At 55.9% G+C, this 22,347-nt stretch overlaps 2 protein-coding genes across 4 annotated transcripts; both read left to right on the forward strand.

The window, feature by feature from the left end:
• Positions 1 to 3,324: 3,324 nt before the first annotated feature.
• LOC136786506 (titin homolog) lies at positions 3,325 to 8,957 on the forward strand. 2 transcript variants are annotated; one of them, XM_066978442.1, is made up of 5 exons: positions 3,325 to 4,406; positions 4,665 to 4,787; positions 5,760 to 5,921; positions 6,873 to 6,962; positions 7,252 to 8,957. In XM_066978442.1, the coding sequence occupies exons 1-5, from the start codon at positions 4,335 to 4,337 to the stop codon at positions 8,854 to 8,856; spliced, it is 2,052 nt and encodes a 683-aa protein (XP_066834543.1). In that variant the 5' UTR covers positions 3,325 to 4,334; the 3' UTR covers positions 8,857 to 8,957. The 2 variants fall into 2 exon arrangements, with proteins under 2 accessions (XP_066834543.1, XP_066834545.1); XM_066978444.1 differs by lacking the exon at positions 6,873 to 6,962.
• Positions 8,958 to 15,464: 6,507 nt separating this feature from the next.
• On the forward strand, positions 15,465 to 20,162 carry LOC136786504 (titin homolog). Of its 2 annotated transcripts, XM_066978439.1 has the most exons (5): positions 15,483 to 15,708; positions 15,967 to 16,089; positions 17,062 to 17,223; positions 18,175 to 18,264; positions 18,554 to 20,162. In XM_066978439.1, the coding sequence occupies exons 1-5, from the start codon at positions 15,637 to 15,639 to the stop codon at positions 20,156 to 20,158; spliced, it is 2,052 nt and encodes a 683-aa protein (XP_066834540.1). In that variant the 5' UTR covers positions 15,483 to 15,636; the 3' UTR covers positions 20,159 to 20,162. The 2 variants fall into 2 exon arrangements, with proteins under 2 accessions (XP_066834541.1, XP_066834540.1); XM_066978440.1 differs by lacking the exon at positions 18,175 to 18,264 and having other exon boundaries at positions 15,465 to 15,708.
• The last annotated feature ends 2,185 nt before the right edge of the window (positions 20,163 to 22,347 follow it).

Genomic DNA, 22,347 nt, shown 5'->3' on the forward strand with positions numbered 1-22,347 from the left:
CGGATGCCTCTCATCTGGTCCCATGGACTTGCGCACCTTCAGGTTCCTTAGATGGTCTCGCACATGATCTTCTCCTACAGTGGGCGGCTCTTCATTCTCCCAGACCCTGCCTTTGCCTTCTGCAACTTGGGCTGTGTGGCTAGAGCACTATGGGCCAATGTAACAGGCAATCTGAACTAGGGAGGGGAGAAGTAGCCAGCAGTTCTGCTCCTTGATGAAGTCACAAAATCACAGAATCACAGAACTGAAGGGGTTGGAAGGGACCTCGAGAGATCATCAGGTCCAACCCCCCCGCAAAAGCAGGTTCCTTAGAGCAGGCTGCCCAGGTAGGTGTCCAGACGGGCCTTGAATATCTCCAGAGGAGGAGACTCCACAACCTCCCTGGGCAGCCTGTACCAGTGCTCCGTCACCCTCACTGTTAAGAAGTTCTTTTGCATGTTGGTGCGGAACTTCCTGTGCTCTATCTTGTGGCCATTACCCCTTGTCCTGTCCCCACAAACCACTGAAAAGAGGTTGGCCAAATCCCTCTGTCTCCCACACCTCAGGTATTTATACACTTTGATGAGATCCCCTCTCAGTCTTCTCTTCTCCAGGCTGAACAGACCCAGGTCTCTCAGCCTTTCCTCGTAGGGAAGATGCTCCAGGCCCCGTATCATCTTTGTGGCCCTCCACTGGACTCTTTCCAGGAGATCCCTGTCTTTTTTGTAGCGGGGAGCCCAGAACTGGACACAGTACTCCAGGTGAGGCCTGACCAGGGCAGAGTAGAGGGGGAGGATCACCTCCCATGACCTGCTGGCCACACTCCTTTTAATGCATGCCAGGATCCCATCGGCCCTCTTGGCCACGAGGGCACACTGCTGGTCCATGGTCAACCTGTCGTCCACTAGGACCCCCAGGTCCTTCTCAGAGCTCCTCTCCAGGAGGTCGTCCCCCAGCCTGTACTGATATGTCCGGTTGTTCCTTCCCAGGTGCAGGACTCTACACTTGCTCTTATTAAACCTCATTTGGTCTCTTCCTGCCCATCTTTGTAGCTTGTCCAGGTCTCGCTGAATGGCAGCACAGCCTTCTGGCGTGTCGGCCACTCCTCCCAGCTTTGTGTCATCGGCGTACTTGCTGAGGGCAGACACTATTCCCTCATCAAAGTCGTCGATGAAGATGTTGAACAAGACCGGACCCAGCACTGACCCCTGGGGAACACCACTAGTCACAGGTCTCCAGCCGGACTCTGTGCCGCCGATCACCACCCTCTGAGCTCAGCCAGTCAGCCGGTTCTCAACCCACCTTACTGTCCACTCCTCTATCCCACACTTTCTCAGCTTCGCTATCAGGATGTCATGGGAGACAGTATTGAAAGCCTTGCTAAAGTCAAGGTAGATGACATCCACTGCTCTCCCCCCATCTACCAGCTGGTGATGCCATCATAGAAGGCAATGAGGTTGGTCGAGCATGACTTCCCCTTGGTGAATCCAGGCTGACTACTCCTCATAACATTCTTCTCTTCCAATTGCTTGGAGATGGCATCCAGAACAAACTGTTCCAACACCTTTCCAGGGACAGAGGTGAGACTGACTGGCCTGTAGTTTCCCGGATCCTCCTTCTTGCCCTTCTTGAAGACTGGAGTGACATTGGCTATCCTCCAGTCTTCAGGCACCTCTCCTGTTCTCCAGGACCTTTCAAAGATGATAGAGAGCAGTTCGGCGATCACCTCTGCCAACTCCCTTAGCACACGTGGATGCATCCCATCGGGACCCATGGATTTGTGTGCGTTGCGCCCACTCAGACGCTCCCGAAGCACTCTCTCGTCAACCAGGGGGGAGCCCTCTATTTCCCAGACCCTTTATTCTCCCGCCAGGGTCGAGGAGTCCTGGGGGGGAGTCCTTGAAGCAAAGACTGAAGCAAAGAAAGCATTCAGTATCTCCACCTTCTCGGCGTTTCCCGTTACCAGGACACCCACCTCGTTCAGCAAAGGACCCACATTATCCCTACTCTTCCTTTTACTGTTTACATACTTAAAAAAAAACCTTCTTATTATCTTTTATCTCTTTTGCAAACCTCATCTCTAGGTGGGCTTTAGCCTTCCTTGTCGCGTCAAGTGTTGCAGCTGGGCTAAGGAAGGGGCCGGACCAGGTCTAGGAAGCCTGGTGTTTACCAGGTGTCGAGGACAATGTTGAGACCCTTCTTGCAGGGCTCCTTCTCCTTAGACCAAGCTCCCCCAGAAGGTCTGCCCGTGCCAGTGCTCACACAAAGGCAAGCGGTGGGAGCAGTCCCCCCCTCTCACGGGAATTCTCCACGCAGCCGTGGCACGGGCTTGGCCTTTGACACTCTCCCATGAAGCATCCCCTGCGGAAGGGAGACCTTCAGTCCCACAAGGAGACAAGTCAAATTGTTGACGGGAAACAGAGCCTGGCCTTTTTTGGGTTCCCACCCAGGCCTCTCACTGTGTCTTTTGGTTGCCTGACATGTTTTCAGACCTTCAGGTTTTCAGTCCTATTTCCCAGAGGATTCCGCTTACCCTCTTGCCTCCTTGAGGCCTCTCTGATTGCCTTGTCCTTCCCTGGGCCCTCCTTGGGCCTTTTGGGACAGCTAAGGGGCGCTGTTTGCCTTTTGGTGACCCCAAGGCCCTCCACTGCTCTTTGCATGTCTCCTAGGGCCCTGCGCTTGACCACAGCTCTAGCAGACCTTTGGTGCTGCCCAGAGGCCTCCGTCTGCCTTTCACTGCCTACCGTGAGACCTCTGGATGCTTCCAAGTGCCAGCTATGGCCCTCCGTGGGCCTTTGGGTGCCACCCTGAGCCCTCCCTTTGCCATTCTGTATGGCCCTGTGAGCCCCGCTTAGCCTCTTTTCCCCTCATGACTGCCTGCAGGGGCAGGAGCTGCGTACAGGGAGGGGAAAGGCCTGGCAGGTCAGGGCAGTAGCCCCAGAAGTAGCAGCAGCCAGAACCATGGCATCAAGCCTGTCTCGCAGAGCAGGCAAAAAAGGAACAAACGAGAAAAAAGAAGGAACAAAGGGTGGAAAGGGGTCTCAATAAGAGGGAGAGGTAGAAAGTGAGCACAGCAGGAGCCAGCAGCCCGGCTCCTGCCCTGTTGCTTGCAGGAAACAGCCACAGGAACAGGTAACAGAAAGGAAAGAGGGGAAGAAAGTTGGTGGAAATGGAGAAAGAGGTTGGAATTCAAAGCAGATGTGAGCGGCACAGCTGCAACCGGTGACCCAGCACCAACTGTGCCCTTTACGGGAGGAAGCCGGGGGGTGGCTTGGGCCTAGCGGGTGGCTTTGGGCCTGTCTGTGTGGCCGTCGGAGGGGGGTAGGCCTGGAGGCATGGGGGCCAGTCCCAGACAGTTCCAGCCGGCTCAGCAAGGGCTGCCTGTGGAGCCAGAGCTGAGAGCGACCAGAGGAGCCCCTGGCGCCGCTGCTCTCTCCTGTGTGACAACGGGTGGCAGCGGCTCGGGCAGCAGGCAGGAGGAGAAATGTGAGGACACGTGGGCCGGGCCAGGAGGGCACTCAGAGGGAGGCAGACACAGGAGGGGACAGCGAAGACACAGCAGGAGGCCTGTGGAAGGGGACGCTGCAGAAGTGAGGCCAGGGAAGGCACTCTGGGCAGGAGGCTCTCCATGGTGGCAGCGGTGCCTCTTGGGGACTGCGGCCGTGAAAAAGCCACACGGGAGCAGAAGAAACAGGTAGGAGGGAAGAGGCAGCAGGACAGAGGGAAAAGCTAGGAGCGGTGGCGAGAAGCCCTTGCGCACTGCTGCAAAGCCTCCTGCATTGCCTGTCGCCTCACAGGAGGGATGGGGAGAGCCCAAAGGAGACGTATGGCAGAAGGGAGGGCCAAGGGGAGTGGGAAGCCCAGCAGCTGCAGGCAGCAGCCAGGTTCCACAGGCCTTTTGCCAGAGAAAATCAGGGCAATAGGTGAAGAGACGACCTGCCGCCAAAACTGTCTCACAGAGCTGCTGAAGGCTCCGTCACTGAACATTCAGCCAAGAAGCAAGCATTTCTGGTGTGGAAAATCTGCACATTTCTCACCAGTTAGCAAGGATGACAGCTTTCCTTCCAAGAATGACAGAAGAGTTGGGGTGGGAAGGGGCTGGTGGAAACAACCTAGTCCAGGCGCCCTGCTCAAAGCAGGCTCGGCTGGAGTGGCTTGCCCACCAGTGTGACCAGAAGGGCCTGCAGGTAGCCATGGCGTAGGTGGCGGCATGGCAACGCGATGATGTAACAATGCTTGAGCGCTCTATAAAGCCGCTTGCTGGGAGACCGCCTGGGACAGTTGCAGCTGTCTGCCTCTGGAGTGAGAGGTGCTAGCAGAGGGTCGCAGCTCCCACAGAGCTCTTGGAAGGAGCCATGGAGCAGCATCTCACTGCTGGTTTCCAAAACCCAGACGCACTGCTGTGCATAGCTGGCAAGAGCAGAGAGGTGAGCACTGTGCCCGAGGAGAGGGCTCAGAGCAGGAGCCCGGGGCGTGCGGGACTGCTCTGGGGCCAGAGGAGGCTCCCAGGAAGCTGGGAGGGATCTAAACCTGGTCAGGCCGCAGAAGGCTCGCAGGGAGCCGTGCCTCTCTCTGCCCATCCCGGCGTATTGCTAGCAAGTGGGAAGAGAGCTGCAAGGGGGTGCGGGGGTGGGCTGCACAAGGGATTGGAGTGCCTGAGTGTCTGAGTGTCCCTGTCTTTCTAGTTCCAGCCCAGATGGCAACTTGGAGAAAGAGGCAGCGGGCTGCTGGACCTCCCACTGGGAGTCAAAATCCCTCTAGTGCCTGGCACCAAGCCTGTCTTCTGCAGGACCAAGCTGGGGGAAAAGGTAAGAGAAGGAGGAAGGGGTGGAAGGGGTGGAAAAGGTCTCTTCTGTCACGGGCTCCCTCCCCATCATTCCGAGAAGGCCTTGTGGCCACCTGCTCTACGGTGGGAGTTACAGCACTTTGGCCCAGCCGGGTGGAGGAGTCAGGGATGGATGCTCCCGGCTCCGCAGCACGGAGACAAAGGAGGACTCGCCAACAGCAGTGGCCTGCACTGGCCAGAGGTCAGGAGAGGGTGTTCCACAGCTGGGCTCTCCACAGGGGCGTGCTTGCCAGCACCAGGGCCAGCCTGGGTTCTGGCACCAGGCAAGCGGGCAGCTGGGGCCCTGCCTGCAGCAGGCGGCAGCGCGTCCGGGTACCAGGCCAAGGTGGCCTTCCAGCATGGCCAGAAACATTGAGTCTGGGGGTCTCTTAGGGGAGGGTGCAACCTTCTCCTGCTTTCCCTCTCAGATTTAGAAATTTAGAAAATCCCAGGCTTCTCTGCTTGGGAACCGCATGCCGTGTCCTCCTCCTCTTCCTCCAGCTTGGGGGAGCACTGCTTCCGAGGCAGAGACTTCCTGGAGGCAGACGAAGGAGGGAGGCAGGCTACCCGCCCCTTAGTCCTGCCTAACCCAGAGGAGGCCGTTTTCTGTGGATTTTCCATTGCTGACGTGTGAACCACCGGGCTTGAAGTTTTCCATCTGAAGGTTCATTTCTGGCATGGAAAGCTCTTGCATTTCTACCCGGTGGCCCAAGATGCCTACTTTGCTGGTGGGGTTTGGCCTTCTCTCCCCAGCCCAGGCCGGACCCTCAGCCTGGTGGGGGTGTTTTTGATGGCTTCAGAAGGAAGGTCCAGCCGGGAAGTAAGCCAGGAATCAGAAACCTATAGCTCAGAGGTTGGAAAAGGCTAGCCCGTGTGCATGAGGAGCTTGGAAGTGCCTTTGTCTCTCTGCTGCTTTCTCCTGCCCCATTCATACTCTGGAACACCTCTCTTCCAGCTTCACCAGCCTTCTGCTCAATTTAATCTGGGAGATCCGTACTGTCGCCTACTGCGCACAGAGTACAACTGCCTGCACGACCCGCATCTGCAGGCCTACTACAATCGCAAAGACAACCTGCAGAGCCTGAAGAGCAAGGGCTACATCACCAGTGATGGCAAAGTAGGTTTGGACGTTGCGCTGACCAGCACAGGTCTCCTCTGGCAGAGGCCAGTGGGATGAGGTTTAACATGGCTAAGTGCCAGTTCCTGCACTTTGGCCACAACAACCCCATGCAGTGCTACAGGCTTGCGGCAGAGTGGCTCAAAAGCTGTGCAGAGGAAAAGGATCTGGGGGTGCTGATTGATGCTCGCCTCATCATGAGCCGGCAGTGTGCCCAGGTGGCCAAGAAGGCCAACGGCATCCTGGCCTGTATCAGGAATAGTGTAGCCACAATAAAACGGGCTCAGGGGAGACCTTATCGCTCTCTACAACTACCAGAAAGGAACTTGTGGGGAGCTGGGGGTCGGCCTCTTCTTGCAGATGACTAGGAACAGGACTGGAGGGAATGGCCTCAAATTGTGCCGGGGAGGTTTAGGTTGGAAATGAGGGGACATTTCTTCTCAGAAGGAGCACTCAGGCATTGGAACGAGTTGCCCAGGGAAGTGGTGGAGTCACTGTCCCTGGGGGTGTTTAAGGAAAGCTTGGACCTGGCGCTTAGGGACATGGTTTAGGGGGTGACATTGGTAGTAGGCTGATGGTTGGACCAGATGATCTTGAAGGTCTTTTCCAACCCTAATGATTCTATGATTCCCAGCGCGCTTGCTGCAGCCGCTTGTTGCTGGTGGGGGGCACAGGGCTGTTGCGCTGCCTTCCAAGGGAGCAGACGTCACCCCAGCGCCCTGCTGGCAATGCCCACTCCTGCTCTTCTCAGGCTGCCGTGCGCTGCCTGTGCATTGAGGAGGCAGCCGGTGTGGGGTCTGGTGCAGAGCGAGGAGTCCACTCGGCCCTGGCTCGGAGGGAGGCAGCGTCCCCACCGCTGGGACGCGGAGGGGATGGAGAGGAGCTGCTCCCCTGCCACTGCGCAGCTACCTCGACAGTTCTTGGGAGCTTTCTGCCCTTGTCTCTCCATAGGTGGTCTGCACTCTGAAGGAGTTCAATGAGTACAGGCAGTATCTGACCACACTCAAGCTGGAGGCTGAGAAAACCAGGAGGCAAGGAGAGGTAGGCAAAGCTCAGCGCTGGTAGACACATGTCAGCGGCACGGTACAGAAGGCTGGGGCTTTCCTTGATGGATCTGAGGGAGGCGGGGAATGCAGATGTCAGCGCTGTGCTGGGGGGCCAGGTGTTGTCGTGGGGAAAGGACGACCCTTTCCCGAGGGAAGCCCTTCTCTTCAGCCCTCGTTGCACGGCAGAAGCAGGGCGCTGGCACGGGCGGCATGAAGCCTCAGCACGCAGGGACGCGAGCCATTTCTGAGGCAAGAGTGAGCCAAAACCTGCTGTTCCCTTTCAGGAAAAGCTTCAGCAAGAGCTCGCCAAGTTGAAGAAACTTGACACCAGACTGACGGCACGGATTGACAGCTATTGCCAGAGCTCCTCCACTAATGTGTACATGGTCATGGGAGAGAAAGCCAGCCCACTGGAGCCTAAAAAACCAGCTGGCCCACCTTCCTGCAAAAGCAGGAGAAACCTTCTCCAATCTGGCCAGTACAGAAGGCTGAAAGCGGCTCCCTCCGGACTTGAGTTGGGCAGGGAAGATGCCAAGCTCCCTGGGTGCATCCCTACTGTGACTGAGTCAGAGAGAAAGTCACCTGTCCCCGCAGACGGTGTATTCAAAGCTGCCTCGGAAGAACAGGCTGCTAAAGAAAGCCAGAGAATTGAAGAGATGGCTCGGACTGTGGTGCGGCAAGTGTTTGAGAGGGTGCAGGCACTGGACCAGTCTGCCCGCGTCTTAAAGAGGGCTCCCCATAAGAGCCAAGAAAGACTGTGTGGAAGTGCCAAAAGCGCAGAGCCTTCAGAGACATCTCCTCTTGATAAAGAGGAGGAAATTGCACTGCTGGCTAAGAAGGTTGTGGCGAGTGTGATGAAGCTCTTTGAGAAGTCCTGGGAATCCGGCACGCCCAGTGCATCTGAGCCAAGGCCAGCAGCCAGGCAGAAGGAGCAGCCCGTCGCCAGGACAGCCTTCCAAGTGGGGAAGCTGGCAGAAAAGAAATCGAGGGAAGCCTTTGAGGGAGAATCCTCGCAGGCTTCCCTTGACAAAGTCACCAGAGAAGCTGTTGGAAGTGTCTGCGACACTTTGGAATCCTTCGTAGCTTCCCGGTTTGAGCAAGACTTCAACCGCAAATACTCTGAAATCCTGGCGCTTCCCACTGTCAACCTCTCTAACAGGAAGCCACAGCCATCCCAGGTGCCTCTCTTAAGACAGGGCATGAGGGAAGGGCGGGGACTACCAAGAGCGTCAGAAGAGCAGAGCCCAGAAGCAAGGCAGAGAGAAAAGTTGCCCATGATCCAACCAGCGCCAGACACTGCTGAGGTCTCACGACTGAGTCACAGGATTGTGAGGGAGAGCACCCAAAAGGCTGTCTCCGAAGTTCAGCGGCTGCACACAGAACTGCAGGCCTATGCCAGAACCATTGTCCTTAACGTGGTTGAAAAAGTGAAGGACAAGATGGAGCGGGAAATGAAAGCCAAGGCCTTAGACACCACTTCAAACAGCAAAACGGTGGCAAGTGGGATGACGCGCTCTGTATCGGAGCAGAGCTGTCAGCCTGGGACTGCACGGAACCTGGAGAAGAACTTGGGAAAGCGTGTCACCAAACAGCCCGTGCCAAGCAAAGGGAAGGAGAGCTGTCCCTCAGAGCACCTCCAAAGACCACCTGATCTCCTCCAAGCTGTCCGGCGAGGCTCTGAGCAAGGTGCTCCCATGGCAGGCTCTTCTGCCCCCCCAGGGGAATCCCACAGTCAGCGGAGGTCAGAGAGCACCACAGGCACCATCGCTTCCATGGGCCCGCAGTTTGTCAGGCAGCCCGTTCCTCCATCTGTTCCAAAGCATCCTGTCCAGGGAGGAGCGCGGTGCCCACGTGTGCGTGTCAAGCCTCTCCCATTCAAGCCTCAGTAGCCTGAGGCGGCAGCGGACAATAAAGAGTTTACATCCAAGTGCTTGCTTGTGCCTACATTTATTCAAGCCAGGTGTACTGGGTCTGGCTGGGATGTTAACTTTCCCTGCAGCAGCCCACACAGTGCTGTGCACTTAGCACTTGTAGCTAAAACAGCAGTGGTATCACACCAGTGTTGTGTCTGCTGCTGAGCAGTGCTGGCACAGCATCAGGACTCTCTCTAACCGTCCTAGGGGGTGGGCAAAAAATGTGAAAAAGAAACATCACCAGGGCAGCTGACCTAAACCAACCAAAGGGATATTCCATACCATATGATGTCACACTCAGTAATAAAAGGTGGAAAAAGGAAGAAGAGGGGAGGGGTGGGCTCTCATTGTGAAAACGTCTGTCCTCCTCCCGAACACTGGCTACGTGCGTTGAGGCCCTGCTTCAAGTACGTGGTCAAGCTTCGCTCATTTGTGGGAAGTAGAGAGTCATTTCTTTCCTCTGCACTTCCACATAGCCTTTACTTGTTTTGTTTAGTTTTCCCTTTCCCCCCTCCCTTTTCCCCTTTCCCTTTTTTTTCCCTTTAGTTAAATTGTTAATTGTTTAGTTAAATTGTTTAGTTAAATCGTTTAATTAATAGTAATCTTTCCTTAATAATTATTTCTTTTTTTTTTTTTCCTTTAATTAAATCATCCTTATCTCAACCCGTGAGCTGTTCTTTCCTTTACTTCTTCCCCTCCTCATCTAAGGAGGGGGAGTGAGAGAGCGGTTGTGTTCAGCTGCCTAGCACGGTAAAACCACCACGCCAGGCCTTGCTGTGCTTGGGGATTTTCCCTACACCGTGTGGTGGTTTTACCCAGCTGGGCAGCTGAACTCCACCACGACCACTCTCTCACTCGCCCTCCTCAAACAGAAAGGGGGAGAAAATACGATAAAACGGGCTCAAGGGTTGAGATAAGGACAGGGAGACCACGCAACAATTATCATCACGGGCAAAACAGACTCAGCATAGGGAGATTAATATAATTTATTACCTATTAAAACAGGCTAGAGCAGTGAGATACTAAAAGCAAACTAAAATCACCTTCCCCCTTCCACCCTCTTCTACATCCACCCTGCCCCCAAGTGGCTCAGGGGAACATGGAGTGGGGGCTATGGGATGAGGTTTAACAGGCCAAGTGCCAGGTCTTGCACTTTGGCCACAATAACCAATAAGGCTTGGGGCAGAGTGGCTAGAAGACAGTGAAGAGGAAAGGGACCTGAGAGTGTTGATCGATGGTCGGCTGATCGTGAGCCGGCAGTGTGCTCAGGTGGCCAAGAAGACCAACGGCATCCTGGCCTGTAGTAGAAATAGCGTAGCCAGCAGGAGCAGGGAGGTGATCATCCCCCCATACTCAGCTTTGGTGAGACCGCACCTCGAGTACTGTTGTTGAGTTTTGGGCCCCTCAGTACAAGAAGGACATCGAGGCCCTGGAACTTGAGCTGTTCAGGGGAACAGTTGTTCCATGTTCAGGGGAACATGGAGTGGGGGCTGCAGTCAGTCCTTAACGGTTCACCTCCCATGCTCCTACATGGTCACTCTCTACCCCTGCTCCAATGAGGGGTCCCTCCCACGGGATGCTGTCCTTCCTGAACTGATCCTGCGTGGGCTTCCCACAGGCTGCATCTTTTCAAGAACTGCTCCAATACAGGTCCATACCACGGGGTCCACGAAGCAAGACAGGTGCCCCACGGGCAGCAGCTCCTGCAAGATCTCCAGCTCTTGTGTGGGCTCCTCTCCACGGGCTGCAGCTCCAGCCTGGAGTCTGCACCAACTGGGGCTCTCCATAGGCCACAGCCTCCTTCAGGCCACATCCACCTGCTCCACCGTGGGCTCCTGCACGGGCTGCAGTGTGGAGATCTGCTCTGCCATGGTACACCCTGGGCTGCATGAGGAAAACCTGCTCCAACATCCTCTCAAGCCTGTCCAGGTCCCTCTGGATGGCATCGCTTCCCTCCAACGTGTTGACCGCACCACACAGCTTGGTGTCATCAACAAACGTGCTGAGGGTGCACTCCATCCCACTGTCCTTGTCAACGACAAAGATGTTAAACAGCACCGGTCCCAGAAACGACCCCTGAGGAGGGCCACTCGTCACTGGTCTCCACCTGGATATCGAGCCGTTGACCGCAACTCTTTGAGTGTGACCAGCCAGCCAGTTCCTTACCCACCAAGTGGTCCATCCATCAAATCCATGTCTCCCCAGTTTAGAGACAAGGATGTTGTATGGGACAGTATCAAATGCTTTGCACACATCCAAGTAGATGACATCAGTTGCTCTTCCCCTATGCACCGAGGCTGTACCCCCATCGTAGAAGGCCACCAGATTTGCCAGGCAGCTGGAACTGCCCCAGGCCGCCACTGCTGCTCAAATATGATGAACAGTGGCTTAGCAACGTTATCCACCAGCTCCCTCAGGACCCACGGATGCCTCTCATCTGGTCCCATGGACTTGCGCACCTTCAGGTTCCTTAGATGGTCTCGCACATGATCTTCTCCTACAGTGGGCGGCTCTTCATTCTCCCAGACCCTGCCTTTGCCTTCTGCAACTTGGGCTGTGTGGCTAGAGCACTATGGGCCAATGTAACAGGCAATCTGAACTAGGGAGGGGAGAAGTAGCCAGCAGTTCTGCTCCTTGATGAAGTCACAAAATCACAGAATCACAGAACTGAAGGGGTTGGAAGGGACCTCGAGAGATCATCAGGTCCAACCCCCCCGCAAAAGCAGGTTCCTTAGAGCAGGCTGCCCAGGTAGGTGTCCAGACGGGCCTTGAATATCTCCAGAGGAGGAGACTCCACAACCTCCCTGGGCAGCCTGTACCAGTGCTCCGTCACCCTCACTGTTAAGAAGTTCTTTTGCATGTTGGTGCGGAACTTCCTGTGCTCTATCTTGTGGCCATTACCCCTTGTCCTGTCCCCACAAACCACTGAAAAGAGGTTGGCCAAATCCCTCTGTCTCCCACACCTCAGGTATTTATACACTTTGATGAGATCCCCTCTCAGTCTTCTCTTCTCCAGGCTGAACAGACCCAGGTCTCTCAGCCTTTCCTCGTAGGGAAGATGCTCCAGGCCCCGTATCATCTTTGTGGCCCTCCACTGGACTCTTTCCAGGAGATCCCTGTCTTTTTTGTAGCGGGGAGCCCAGAACTGGACACAGTACTCCAGGTGAGGCCTGACCAGGGCAGAGTAGAGGGGGAGGATCACCTCCCATGACCTGCTGGCCACACTCCTTTTAATGCATGCCAGGATCCCATCGGCCCTCTTGGCCACGAGGGCACACTGCTGGCCCATGGTCAACCTGTCGTCCACTAGGACCCCCAGGTCCTTCTCAGAGCTCCTCTCCAGGAGGTCGTCCCCCAGCCTGTACTGATATGTCCGGTTGTTCCTTCCCAGGTGCAGGACTCTACACTTGCTCTTATTAAACCTCATTTGGTCTCTTCCTGCCCATCTTTGTAGCTTGTCCAGGTCTCGCTGAATGGCAGCACAGCCTTCTGGCGTGTCGGCCACTCCTCCCAGCTTTGTGTCATCGGCGTACTTGCTGAGGGCAGACACTATTCCCTCATCAAAGTCGTCGATGAAGATGTTGAACAAGACCGGACCCAGCACTGACCCCTGGGGAACACCACTAGTCACAGGTCTCCAGCCGGACTCTGTGCCGCCGATCACCACCCTCTGAGCTCAGCCAGTCAGCCGGTTCTCAACCCACCTTACTGTCCACTCCTCTATCCCACACTTTCTCAGCTTCGCTATCAGGATGTCATGGGAGACAGTATTGAAAGCCTTGCTAAAGTCAAGGTAGATGACATCCACTGCTCTCCCCCCATCTACCAGCTGGTGATGCCATCATAGAAGGCAATGAGGTTGGTCGAGCATGACTTCCCCTTGGTGAATCCAGGCTGACTACTCCTCATAACATTCTTCTCTTCCAATTGCTTGGAGATGGCATCCAGAACAAACTGTTCCAACACCTTTCCAGGGACAGAGGTGAGACTGACTGGCCTGTAGTTTCCCGGATCCTCCTTCTTGCCCTTCTTGAAGACTGGAGTGACATTGGCTATCCTCCAGTCTTCAGGCACCTCTCCTGTTCTCCAGGACCTTTCAAAGATGATAGAGAGCAGTTCGGCGATCACCTCTGCCAACTCCCTTAGCACACGTGGATGCATCCCATCGGGACCCATGGATTTGTGTGCGTTGCGCCCACTCAGACGCTCCCGAAGCACTCTCTCGTCAACCAGGGGGGAGCCCTCTATTTCCCAGACCCTTTATTCTCCCGCCAGGGTCGAGGAGTCCTGGGGGGGAGTCCTTGAAGCAAAGACTGAAGCAAAGAAAGCATTCAGTATCTCCACCTTCTCGGCGTTTCCCGTTACCAGGACACCCACCTCGTTCAGCAAAGGACCCACATTATCCCTACTCTTCCTTTTACTGTTTACATACTTAAAAAAAAACCTTCTTATTATCTTTTATCTCTTTTGCAAACCTCATCTCTAGGTGGGCTTTAGCCTTCCTTGTCGCGTCAAGTGTTGCAGCTGGGCTAAGGAAGGGGCCGGACCAGGTCTAGGAAGCCTGGTGTTTACCAGGTGTCGAGGACAATGTTGAGACCCTTCTTGCAGGGCTCCTTCTCCTTAGACCAAGCTCCCCCAGAAGGTCTGCCCGTGCCAGTGCTCACACAAAGGCAAGCGGTGGGAGCAGTCCCCCCCTCTCACGGGAATTCTCCACGCAGCCGTGGCACGGGCTTGGCCTTTGACACTCTCCCATGAAGCATCCCCTGCGGAAGGGAGACCTTCAGTCCCACAAGGAGACAAGTCAAATTGTTGACGGGAAACAGAGCCTGGCCTTTTTTGGGTTCCCACCCAGGCCTCTCACTGTGTCTTTTGGTTGCCTGACATGTTTTCAGACCTTCAGGTTTTCAGTCCTATTTCCCAGAGGATTCCGCTTACCCTCTTGCCTCCTTGAGGCCTCTCTGATTGCCTTGTCCTTCCCTGGGCCCTCCTTGGGCCTTTTGGGACTGCTAAGGGGCGCTGTTTGCCTTTTGGTGACCCCAAGGCCCTCCACTGCTCTTTGCATGTCTCCTAGGGCCCTGCGCTTGACCACAGCTCTAGCAGACCTTTGGTGCTGCCCAGAGGCCTCCGTCTGCCTTTCACTGCCTACCGTGAGACCTCTGGATGCTTCCAAGTGCCAGCTATGGCCCTCCGTGGGCCTTTGGGTGCCACCCAGAGCCCTCCCTTTGCCATTCTGTATGGCCCTGTGAGCCCCGCTTAGCCTCTTTTCCCCTCATGACTGCCTGCAGGGGCAGGAGCTGCGTACAGGGAGGGGAAAGGCCTGGCAGGTCAGGGCAGTAGCCCCAGAAGTAGCAGCAGCCAGAACCATGGCATCAAGCCTGTCTCGCAGAGCAGGCAAAAAAGGAACAAACGAGAAAAAAGAAGGAACAAAGGGTGGAAAGGGGTCTCAATAAGAGGGAGAGGTAGAAAGTGAGCACAGCAGGAGCCAGCAGCCCGGCTCCTGCCCTGTTGCTTGCAGGAAACAGCCACAGGAACAGGTAACAGAAAGGAAAGAGGGGAAGAAAGTTGGTGGAAATGGAGAAAGAGGTTGGAATTCAAAGCAGATGTGAGCGGCACAGCTGCAACCGGTGACCCAGCACCAACTGTGCCCTTTACGGGAGGAAGCCGGGGGTGGCTTGGGCCTAGCGGGTGGCTTTGGGCCTGTCTGTGTGGCCGTCGGAGGGGGGTAGGCCTGGAGGCATGGGGGCCAGTCCCAGACAGTTCCAGCCGGCTCAGCAAGGGCTGCCTGTGGAGCCAGAGCTGAGAGCGACCAGAGGAGCCCCTGGCGCCGCTGCTCTCTCCTGTGTGACAACGGGTGGCAGCGGCTCGGGCAGCAGGCAGGAGGAGAAATGTGAGGACACGTGGGCCGGGCCAGGAGGGCACTCAGAGGGAGGCAGACACAGGAGGGGACAGCGAAGACACAGCAGGAGGCCTGTGGAAGGGGACGCTGCAGAAGTGAGGCCAGGGAAGGCACTCTGGGCAGGAGGCTCTCCATGGTGGCAGCGGTGCCTCTTGGGGACTGCGGCCGTGAAAAAGCCACACGGGAGCAGAAGAAACAGGTAGGAGGGAAGAGGCAGCAGGACAGAGGGAAAAGCTAGGAGCGGTGGCGAGAAGCCCTTGCGCACTGCTGCAAAGCCTCCTGCATTGCCTGTCGCCTCACAGGAGGGATGGGGAGAGCCCAAAGGAGACGTATGGCAGAAGGGAGGGCCAAGGGGAGTGGGAAGCCCAGCAGCTGCAGGCAGCAGCCAGGTTCCACAGGCCTTTTGCCAGAGAAAATCAGGGCAATAGGTGAAGACACGACCTGCCGCCAAAACTGTCTCACAGAGCTGCTGAAGGCTCCATCACTGAACATTCAGCCAAGAAGCAAGCATTTCTGGTGTGGAAAATCTGCACATTTCTCACCAGTTAGCAAGGATGACAGCTTTCCTTCCAAGAATGACAGAAGAGTTGGGGTGGGAAGGGGCTGGTAGAAACAACCTAGTCCAGGCGCCCTGCTCAAAGCAGGCTCGGCTGGAGTGGCTTGCCCACCAGTGTGACCAGAAGGGCCTGCAGGTAGCCATGGCGTAGGTGGCGGCATGGCAACGCGATGATGTAACAATGCTTGAGCGCTCTATGAAGCCGCTTGCTGGGAGACCGCCTGGGACAGTTGCAGCTGTCTGCCTCTGGAGTGAGAGGTGCTAGCAGAGGGTCGCAGCTCCCACAGAGCTCTTGGAAGGAGCCATGGAGCAGCATCTCACTGCTGGTTTCCAAAACCCAGACGCACTGCTGTGCATAGCTGGCAAGAGCAGAGAGGTGAGCACTGTGCCCGAGGAGAGGGCTCAGAGCAGGAGCCCGGGGCGTGCGGGACTGCTCTGGGGCCAGAGGAGGCTCCCAGGAAGCTGGGAGGGATCTAAACCTGGTCAGGCCGCAGAAGGCTCGCAGGGAGCCGTGCCTCTCTCTGCCCATCCCGGCGTATTGCTAGCAAGTGGGAAGAGAGCTGCAAGGGGGTGCGGGGGTGGGCTGCACAAGGGATTGGAGTGCCTGAGTGTCTGAGTGTCCCTGTCTTTCTAGTTCCAGCCCAGATGGCAACTTGGAGAAAGAGGCAGCGGGCTGCTGGACCTCCCACTGGGAGTCAAAATCCCTCTAGTGCCTGGCACCAAGCCCGTCTTCTGCAGGACAAAGCTGGGGGAAAAGGTAAGAGAAGGAGGAAGGGGTGGAAGGGGTGGAAAAGGTCTCTTCTGTCACGGGCTCCCTCCCCATCATTCCGAGACGGCCTTGTGGCCACCTGCTCTACGGTGGGAGTTACAGCACTTTGGCCCAACCGGGTGGAGGAGTCAGGGATGGATGCTCCCGGCTCCGCAGCACGGAGACAAAGGAGGACTCGCCAACAGCAGTGGCCTGCACTGGCCAGAGGTCAGGAGAGGGTGTTCCACAGCTGGGCTCTCCACAGGGGCGTGCTTGCCAGCACCAGGGCCAGCCTGGGTTCTGGCACCAGGCAAGCGGGCAGCTGGGGCCCTGCCTGCAGCAGGCGGCAGCGCGTCCGGGTACCAGGCCAAGGTGGCCTTCCAGCATGGCCAGAAACATTGAGTCTGGGGGTCTCTTAGGGGAGGGTGCAACCTTCTCCTGCTTTCCCTCTCAGATTTAGAAATTTAGAAAATCCCAGGCTTCTCTGCTTGGGAACCGCATGCCGTGTCCTCCTCCTCTTCCTCCAGCTTGGGGGAGCACTGCTTCCGAGGCAGAGACTTCCTGGAGGCAGACGAAGGAGGGAGGCAGGCTACCCGCCCCTTAGTCCTGCCTAACCCAGAGGAGGCCGTTTTCTGTGGATTTTCCATTGCTGACGTGTGAACCACCGGGCTTGAAGTTTTCCATCTGAAGGTTCATTTCTGGCATGGAAAGCTCTTGCATTTCTACCCGGTGGCCCAAGATGCCTACTTTGCTGGTGGGGTTTGGCCTTCTCTCCCCAGCCCAGGCCGGACCCTCAGCCTGGTGGGGGTGTTTTTGATGGCTTCAGAAGGAAGGTCCAGCCGGGAAGTAAGCCAGGAATCAGAAACCTATACCTCAGAGGTTGGAAAAGGCTAGCCCGTGTGCATGAGGAGCTTGGAAGTGCCTTTGTCTCTCTGCTGCTTTCTCCTGCCCCATTCATACTCTGGAACACCTCTCTTCCAGCTTCACCAGCCTTCTGCTCAATTTAATCTGGGAGATCCGTACTGTCGCCTACTGCGCACAGAGTACAACTGCCTGCACGACCCGCATCTGCAGGCCTACTACAATCGCAAAGACAACCTGCAGAGCCTGAAGAGCAAGGGCTACATCACCAGTGATGGCAAAGTAGGTTTGGACGTTGCGCTGACCAGCACAGGTCTCCTCTGGCAGAGGCCAGTGGGATGAGGTTTAACATGGCTAAGTGCCAGTTCCTGCACTTTGGCCACAACAACCCCATGCAGTGCTACAGGCTTGCGGCAGAGTGGCTCAAAAGCTGTGCAGAGGAAAAGGATCTGGGGGTGCTGATTGATGCTCGCCTCATCATGAGCCGGCAGTGTGCCCAGGTGGCCAAGAAGGCCAACGGCATCCTGGCCTGTATCAGGAATAGTGTAGCCACAATAAAACGGGCTCAGGGGAGACCTTATCGCTCTCTACAACTACCAGAAAGGAACTTGTGGGGAGCTGGGGGTCGGCCTCTTCTTGCAGATGACTAGGAACAGGACTAGAGGGAATGGCCTCAAATTGTGCCGGGGAGGTTTAGGTTGGAAATGAGGGGACATTTCTTCTCAGAAGGAGCACTCAGGCATTGGAACGAGTTGCCCAGGGAAGTGGTGGAGTCACTGTCCCTGGGGGTGTTTAAGGAAAGCTTGGACCTGGCGCTTAGGGACATGGTTTAGGGGGTGACATTGGTAGTAGGCTGATGGTTGGACCAGATGATCTTGAAGGTCTTTTCCAACCCTAATGATTCTATGATTCCCAGCGCGCTTGCTGCAGCCGCTTGTTGCTGGTGGGGGGCACAGCGCTGTTGCGCTGCCTTCCAAGGGAGCAGACGTCACCCCAGCGCCCTGCTGGCAATGCCCACTCCTGCTCTTCTCAGGCTGCCGTGCGCTGCCTGTGCATTGAGGAGGCAGCCGGTGTGGGGTCTGGTGCAGAGCGAGGAGTCCACTCGGCCCTGGCTCGGAGGGAGGCAGCGTCCCCACCGCTGGGACGGGGAGGGGATGGAGAGGAGCTGCTCCCCTGCCACTGCGCAGCTACCTCGACAGTTCTTGGGAGCTTTCTGCCCTTGTCTCTCTATAGGTGGTCTGCACTCTGAAGGAGTTCAATGAGTACAGGCAGTATCTGACCACACTCAAGCTGGAGGCTGAGAAAACCAGGAGGCAAGGAGAGGTAGGCAAAGCTCAGCGCTGGTAGACACATGTCAGCGGCACGGTACAGAAGGCTGGGGCTTTCCTTGATGGATCTGAGGGAGGCGGGGAATGCAGATGTCAGGGCTGTGCTGGGGGGCCAGGTGTTGTCGTGGGGAAAGGACGACCCTTTCCCGAGGGAAGCCCTTCTCTTCAGCCCTCGTTGCACGGCAGAAGCAGGGCGCTGGCACGGGCGGCATGAAGCCTCAGCACGCAGGGACGCGAGCCATTTCTGAGGCAAGAGTGAGCCAAAACCTGCTGTTCCCTTTCAGGAAAAGCTTCAGCAAGAGCTCGCCAAGTTGAAGAAACTTGACACCAGACTGACGGCACGGATTGACAGCTATTGCCAGAGCTCCTCCACTAATGTGTACATGGTCATGGGAGAGAAAGCCAGCCCACTGGAGCCTAAAAAACCAGCTGGCCCACCTTCCTGCAAAAGCAGGAGAAACCTTCTCCAATCTGGCCAGTACAGAAGGCTGAAAGCGGCTCCCTCCGGACTTGAGTTGGGCAGGGAAGATGCCAAGCTCCCTGGGTGCATCCCTACTGTGACTGAGTCAGAGAGAAAGTCACCCGTCCCCGCAGACGGTGTATTCAAAGCTGCCTCGGAAGAACAGGCTGCTAAAGAAAGCCAGAGAATTGAAGAGATGGCTCGGACTGTGGTGCGGCAAGTGTTTGAGAGGGTGCAGGCACTGGACCAGTCTGCCTGCGTCTTAAAGAGGGCTCCCCATAAGAGCCAAGAAAGACTGTGTGGAAGTGCCAAAAGCGCAGAGCCTTCAGAGACATCTCCTCTTGATAAAGAGGAGGAAATTGCACTGCTGGCTAAGAAGGTTGTGGCGAGTGTGATGAAGCTCTTTGAGAAGTCCTGGGAATCCGGCACGCCCAGTGCATCTGAGCCAAGGCCAGCAGCCAGGCAGAAGGAGCAGCCCGTCGCCAGGACAGCCTTCCAAGTGGGGAAGCTGGCAGAAAAGAAATCGAGGGAAGCCTTTGAGGGAGAATCCTCGCAGGCTTCCCTTGACAAAGTCACCAGAGAAGCTGTTGGAAGTGTCTGCGACACTTTGGAATCCTTCGTAGCTTCCCGGTTTGAGCAAGACTTCAACCGCAAATACTCTGAAATCCTGGCGCTTCCCACTGTCAACCTCTCTAACAGGAAGCCACAGCCATCCCAGGTGCCTCTCTTAAGACAGGGCATGAGGGAAGGGCGGGGACTACCAAGAGCGTCAGAAGAGCAGAGCCCAGAAGCAAGGCAGAGAGAAAAGTTGCCCATGATCCAACCAGCGCCAGACACTGCTGAGGTCTCACGACTGAGTCACAGGATTGTGAGGGAGAGCACCCAAAAGGCTGTCTCCGAAGTTCAGCGGCTGCACACAGAACTGCAGGCCTATGCCAGAACCATTGTCCTTAACGTGGTTGAAAAAGTGAAGGACAAGATGGAGCGGGAAATGAAAGCCAAGGCCTTAGACACCACTTCAAACAGCAAAACGGTGGCAAGTGGGATGACGCGCTCTGTATCGGAGCAGAGCTGTCAGCCTGGGACTGCACGGAACCTGGAGAAGAACTTGGGAAAGCGTGTCACCAAACAGCCCGTGCCAAGCAAAGGGAAGGAGAGCTGTCCCTCAGAGCACCTCCAAAGACCACCTGATCTCCTCCAAGCTGTCCGGCGAGGCTCTGAGCAAGGTGCTCCCATGGCAGGCTCTTCTGCCCCCCCAGGGGAATCCCACAGTCAGCGGAGGTCAGAGAGCACCACAGGCACCATCGCTTCCATGGGCCCGCAGTTTGTCAGGCAGCCCGTTCCTCCATCTGTTCCAAAGCATCCTGTCCAGGGAGGAGCGCGGTGCCCACGTGTGCGTGTCAAGCCTCTCCCATTCAAGCCTCAGTAGCCTGAGGCGGCAGCGGACAATAAAGAGTTTACATCCAAGTGCTTGCTTGTGCCTACATTTATTCAAGCCAGGTGTACTGGGTCTGGCTGGGATGTTAACTTTCCCTGCAGCAGCCCACACAGTGCTGTGCACTTAGCACTTGTAGCTAAAACAGCAGTGGTATCACACCAGTGTTGTGTCTGCTGCTGAGCAGTGCTGGCACAGCATCAGGACTCTCTCTAACCGTCCTAGGGGGTGGGCAAAAAATGTGAAAAAGAAACATCACCAGGGCAGCTGACCTAAACCAACCAAAGGGATATTCCATACCATATGATGTCACACTCAGTAATAAAAGGTGGAAAAAGGAAGAAGAGGGGAGGGGTGGGCTCTCATTGTGAAAACGTCTGTCCTCCTCCCGAACACTGGCTACGTGCGTTGAGGCCCTGCTTCAAGTACGTGGTCAAGCTTCGCTCATTTGTGGGAAGTAGAGAGTCATTTCTTTCCTCTGCACTTCCACATAGCCTTTACTTGTTTTGTTTAGTTTTCCCTTTCCCCCCTCCCTTTTCCCCTTTCCCTTTTTTTTCCCTTTAGTTAAATTGTTAATTGTTTAGTTAAATTGTTTAGTTAAATCGTTTAATTAATAGTAATCTTTCCTTAATAATTATTTCTTTTTTTTTTTTTTCCTTTAATTAAATCATCCTTATCTCAACCCGTGAGCTGTTCTTTCCTTTACTTCTTCCCCTCCTCATCTAAGGAGGGGGAGTGAGAGAGCGGTTGTGTTCAGCTGCCTAGCACGGTAAAACCACCACGCCAGGCCTTGCTGTGCTTGGGGATTTTCCCTACACCGTGTGGTGGTTTTACCCAGCTGGGCAGCTGAACTCCACCACGACCACTCTCTCACTCGCCCTCCTCAAACAGAAAGGGGGAGAAAATACGATAAAACGGGCTCAAGGGTTGAGATAAGGACAGGGAGACCACGCAACAATTATCATCACGGGCAAAACAGACTCAGCATAGGGAGATTAATATAATTTATTACCTATTAAAACAGGCTAGAGCAGTGAGATACTAAAAGCAAACTAAAATCACCTTCCCCCTTCCACCCTCTTCTACATCCACCCTGCCCCCAAGTGGCTCAGGGGAACATGGAGTGGGGGCTATGGGATGAGGTTTAACAGGCCAAGTGCCAGGTCTTGCACTTTGGCCACAATAACCAATAAGGCTTGGGGCAGAGTGGCTAGAAGACAGTGAAGAGGAAAGGGACCTGAGAGTGTTGATCGATGGTCGGCTGATCGTGAGCCGGCAGTGTGCTCAGGTGGCCAAGAAGACCAACGGCATCCTGGCCTGTAGTAGAAATAGCGTAGCCAGCAGGAGCAGGGAGGTGATCATCCCCCCATACTCAGCTTTGGTGAGACCGCACCTCGAGTACTGTTGTTGAGTTTTGGGCCCCTCAGTACAAGAAGGACATCGAGGCCCTGGAACTTGAGCTGTTCAGGGGAACAGTTGTTCCATGTTCAGGGGAACATGGAGTGGGGGCTGCAGTCAGTCCTTAACGGTTCACCTCCCATGCTCCTACATGGTCACTCTCTACCCCTGCTCCAATGAGGGGTCCCTCCCACGGGATGCTGTCCTTCCTGAACTGATCCTGCGTGGGCTTCCCACAGGCTGCATCTTTTCAAGAACTGCTCCAATACAGGTCCATACCACGGGGTCCACGAAGCAAGACAGGTGCCCCACGGGCAGCAGCTCCTGCAAGATCTCCAGCTCTTGTGTGGGCTCCTCTCCACGGGCTGCAGCTCCAGCCTGGAGTCTGCACCAACTGGGGCTCTCCATAGGCCACAGCCTCCTTCAGGCCACATCCACCTGCTCCACCGTGGGCTCCTGCACGGGCTGCAGTGTGGAGATCTGCTCTGCCATGGTACACCCTGGGCTGCATGAGGAAAACCTGCTCCAACATCCTCTCAAGCCTGTCCAGGTCCCTCTGGATGGCATCGCTTCCCTCCAACGTGTTGACCGCACCACACAGCTTGGTGTCATCAACAAACGTGCTGAGGGTGCACTCCATCCCACTGTCCTTGTCAACGACAAAGATGTTAAACAGCACCGGTCCCAGAAACGACCCCTGAGGAGGGCCACTCGTCACTGGTCTCCACCTGGATATCGAGCCGTTGACCGCAACTCTTTGAGTGTGACCAGCCAGCCAGTTCCTT

The sequence above is a fragment of the Anser cygnoides genome, chromosome 16 (assembly GCF_040182565.1).
Source record: "Anser cygnoides isolate HZ-2024a breed goose chromosome 16, Taihu_goose_T2T_genome, whole genome shotgun sequence".
NCBI lineage: Eukaryota > Metazoa > Chordata > Aves > Anseriformes > Anatidae > Anser > Anser cygnoides.

Bases quoted from the DNA above. Each gene is read 5' to 3' on its own strand.
- LOC136786506 (XM_066978442.1), top strand. From the start codon at position 4,335: ATGGAGCAGCATCTCACTGCTGGTTTCCAAAACCCAGACGCACTGCTG. The intron at 5,922-6,872 runs GTAGGTTTGGAC...GTCTCTCCATAG, and splicing joins ACATCACCAGTGATGGCAAA to GTGGTCTGCACTCTGAAGGA. The intron at 6,963-7,251 runs GTAGGCAAAGCT...GTTCCCTTTCAG, and splicing joins AAACCAGGAGGCAAGGAGAG to GAAAAGCTTCAGCAAGAGCT.
- LOC136786504 (XM_066978439.1), top strand. From the start codon at position 15,637: ATGGAGCAGCATCTCACTGCTGGTTTCCAAAACCCAGACGCACTGCTG. The intron at 15,709-15,966 runs GTGAGCACTGTG...CTGTCTTTCTAG, and splicing joins TAGCTGGCAAGAGCAGAGAG to TTCCAGCCCAGATGGCAACT. The intron at 16,090-17,061 runs GTAAGAGAAGGA...CCTCTCTTCCAG, and splicing joins GGACAAAGCTGGGGGAAAAG to CTTCACCAGCCTTCTGCTCA.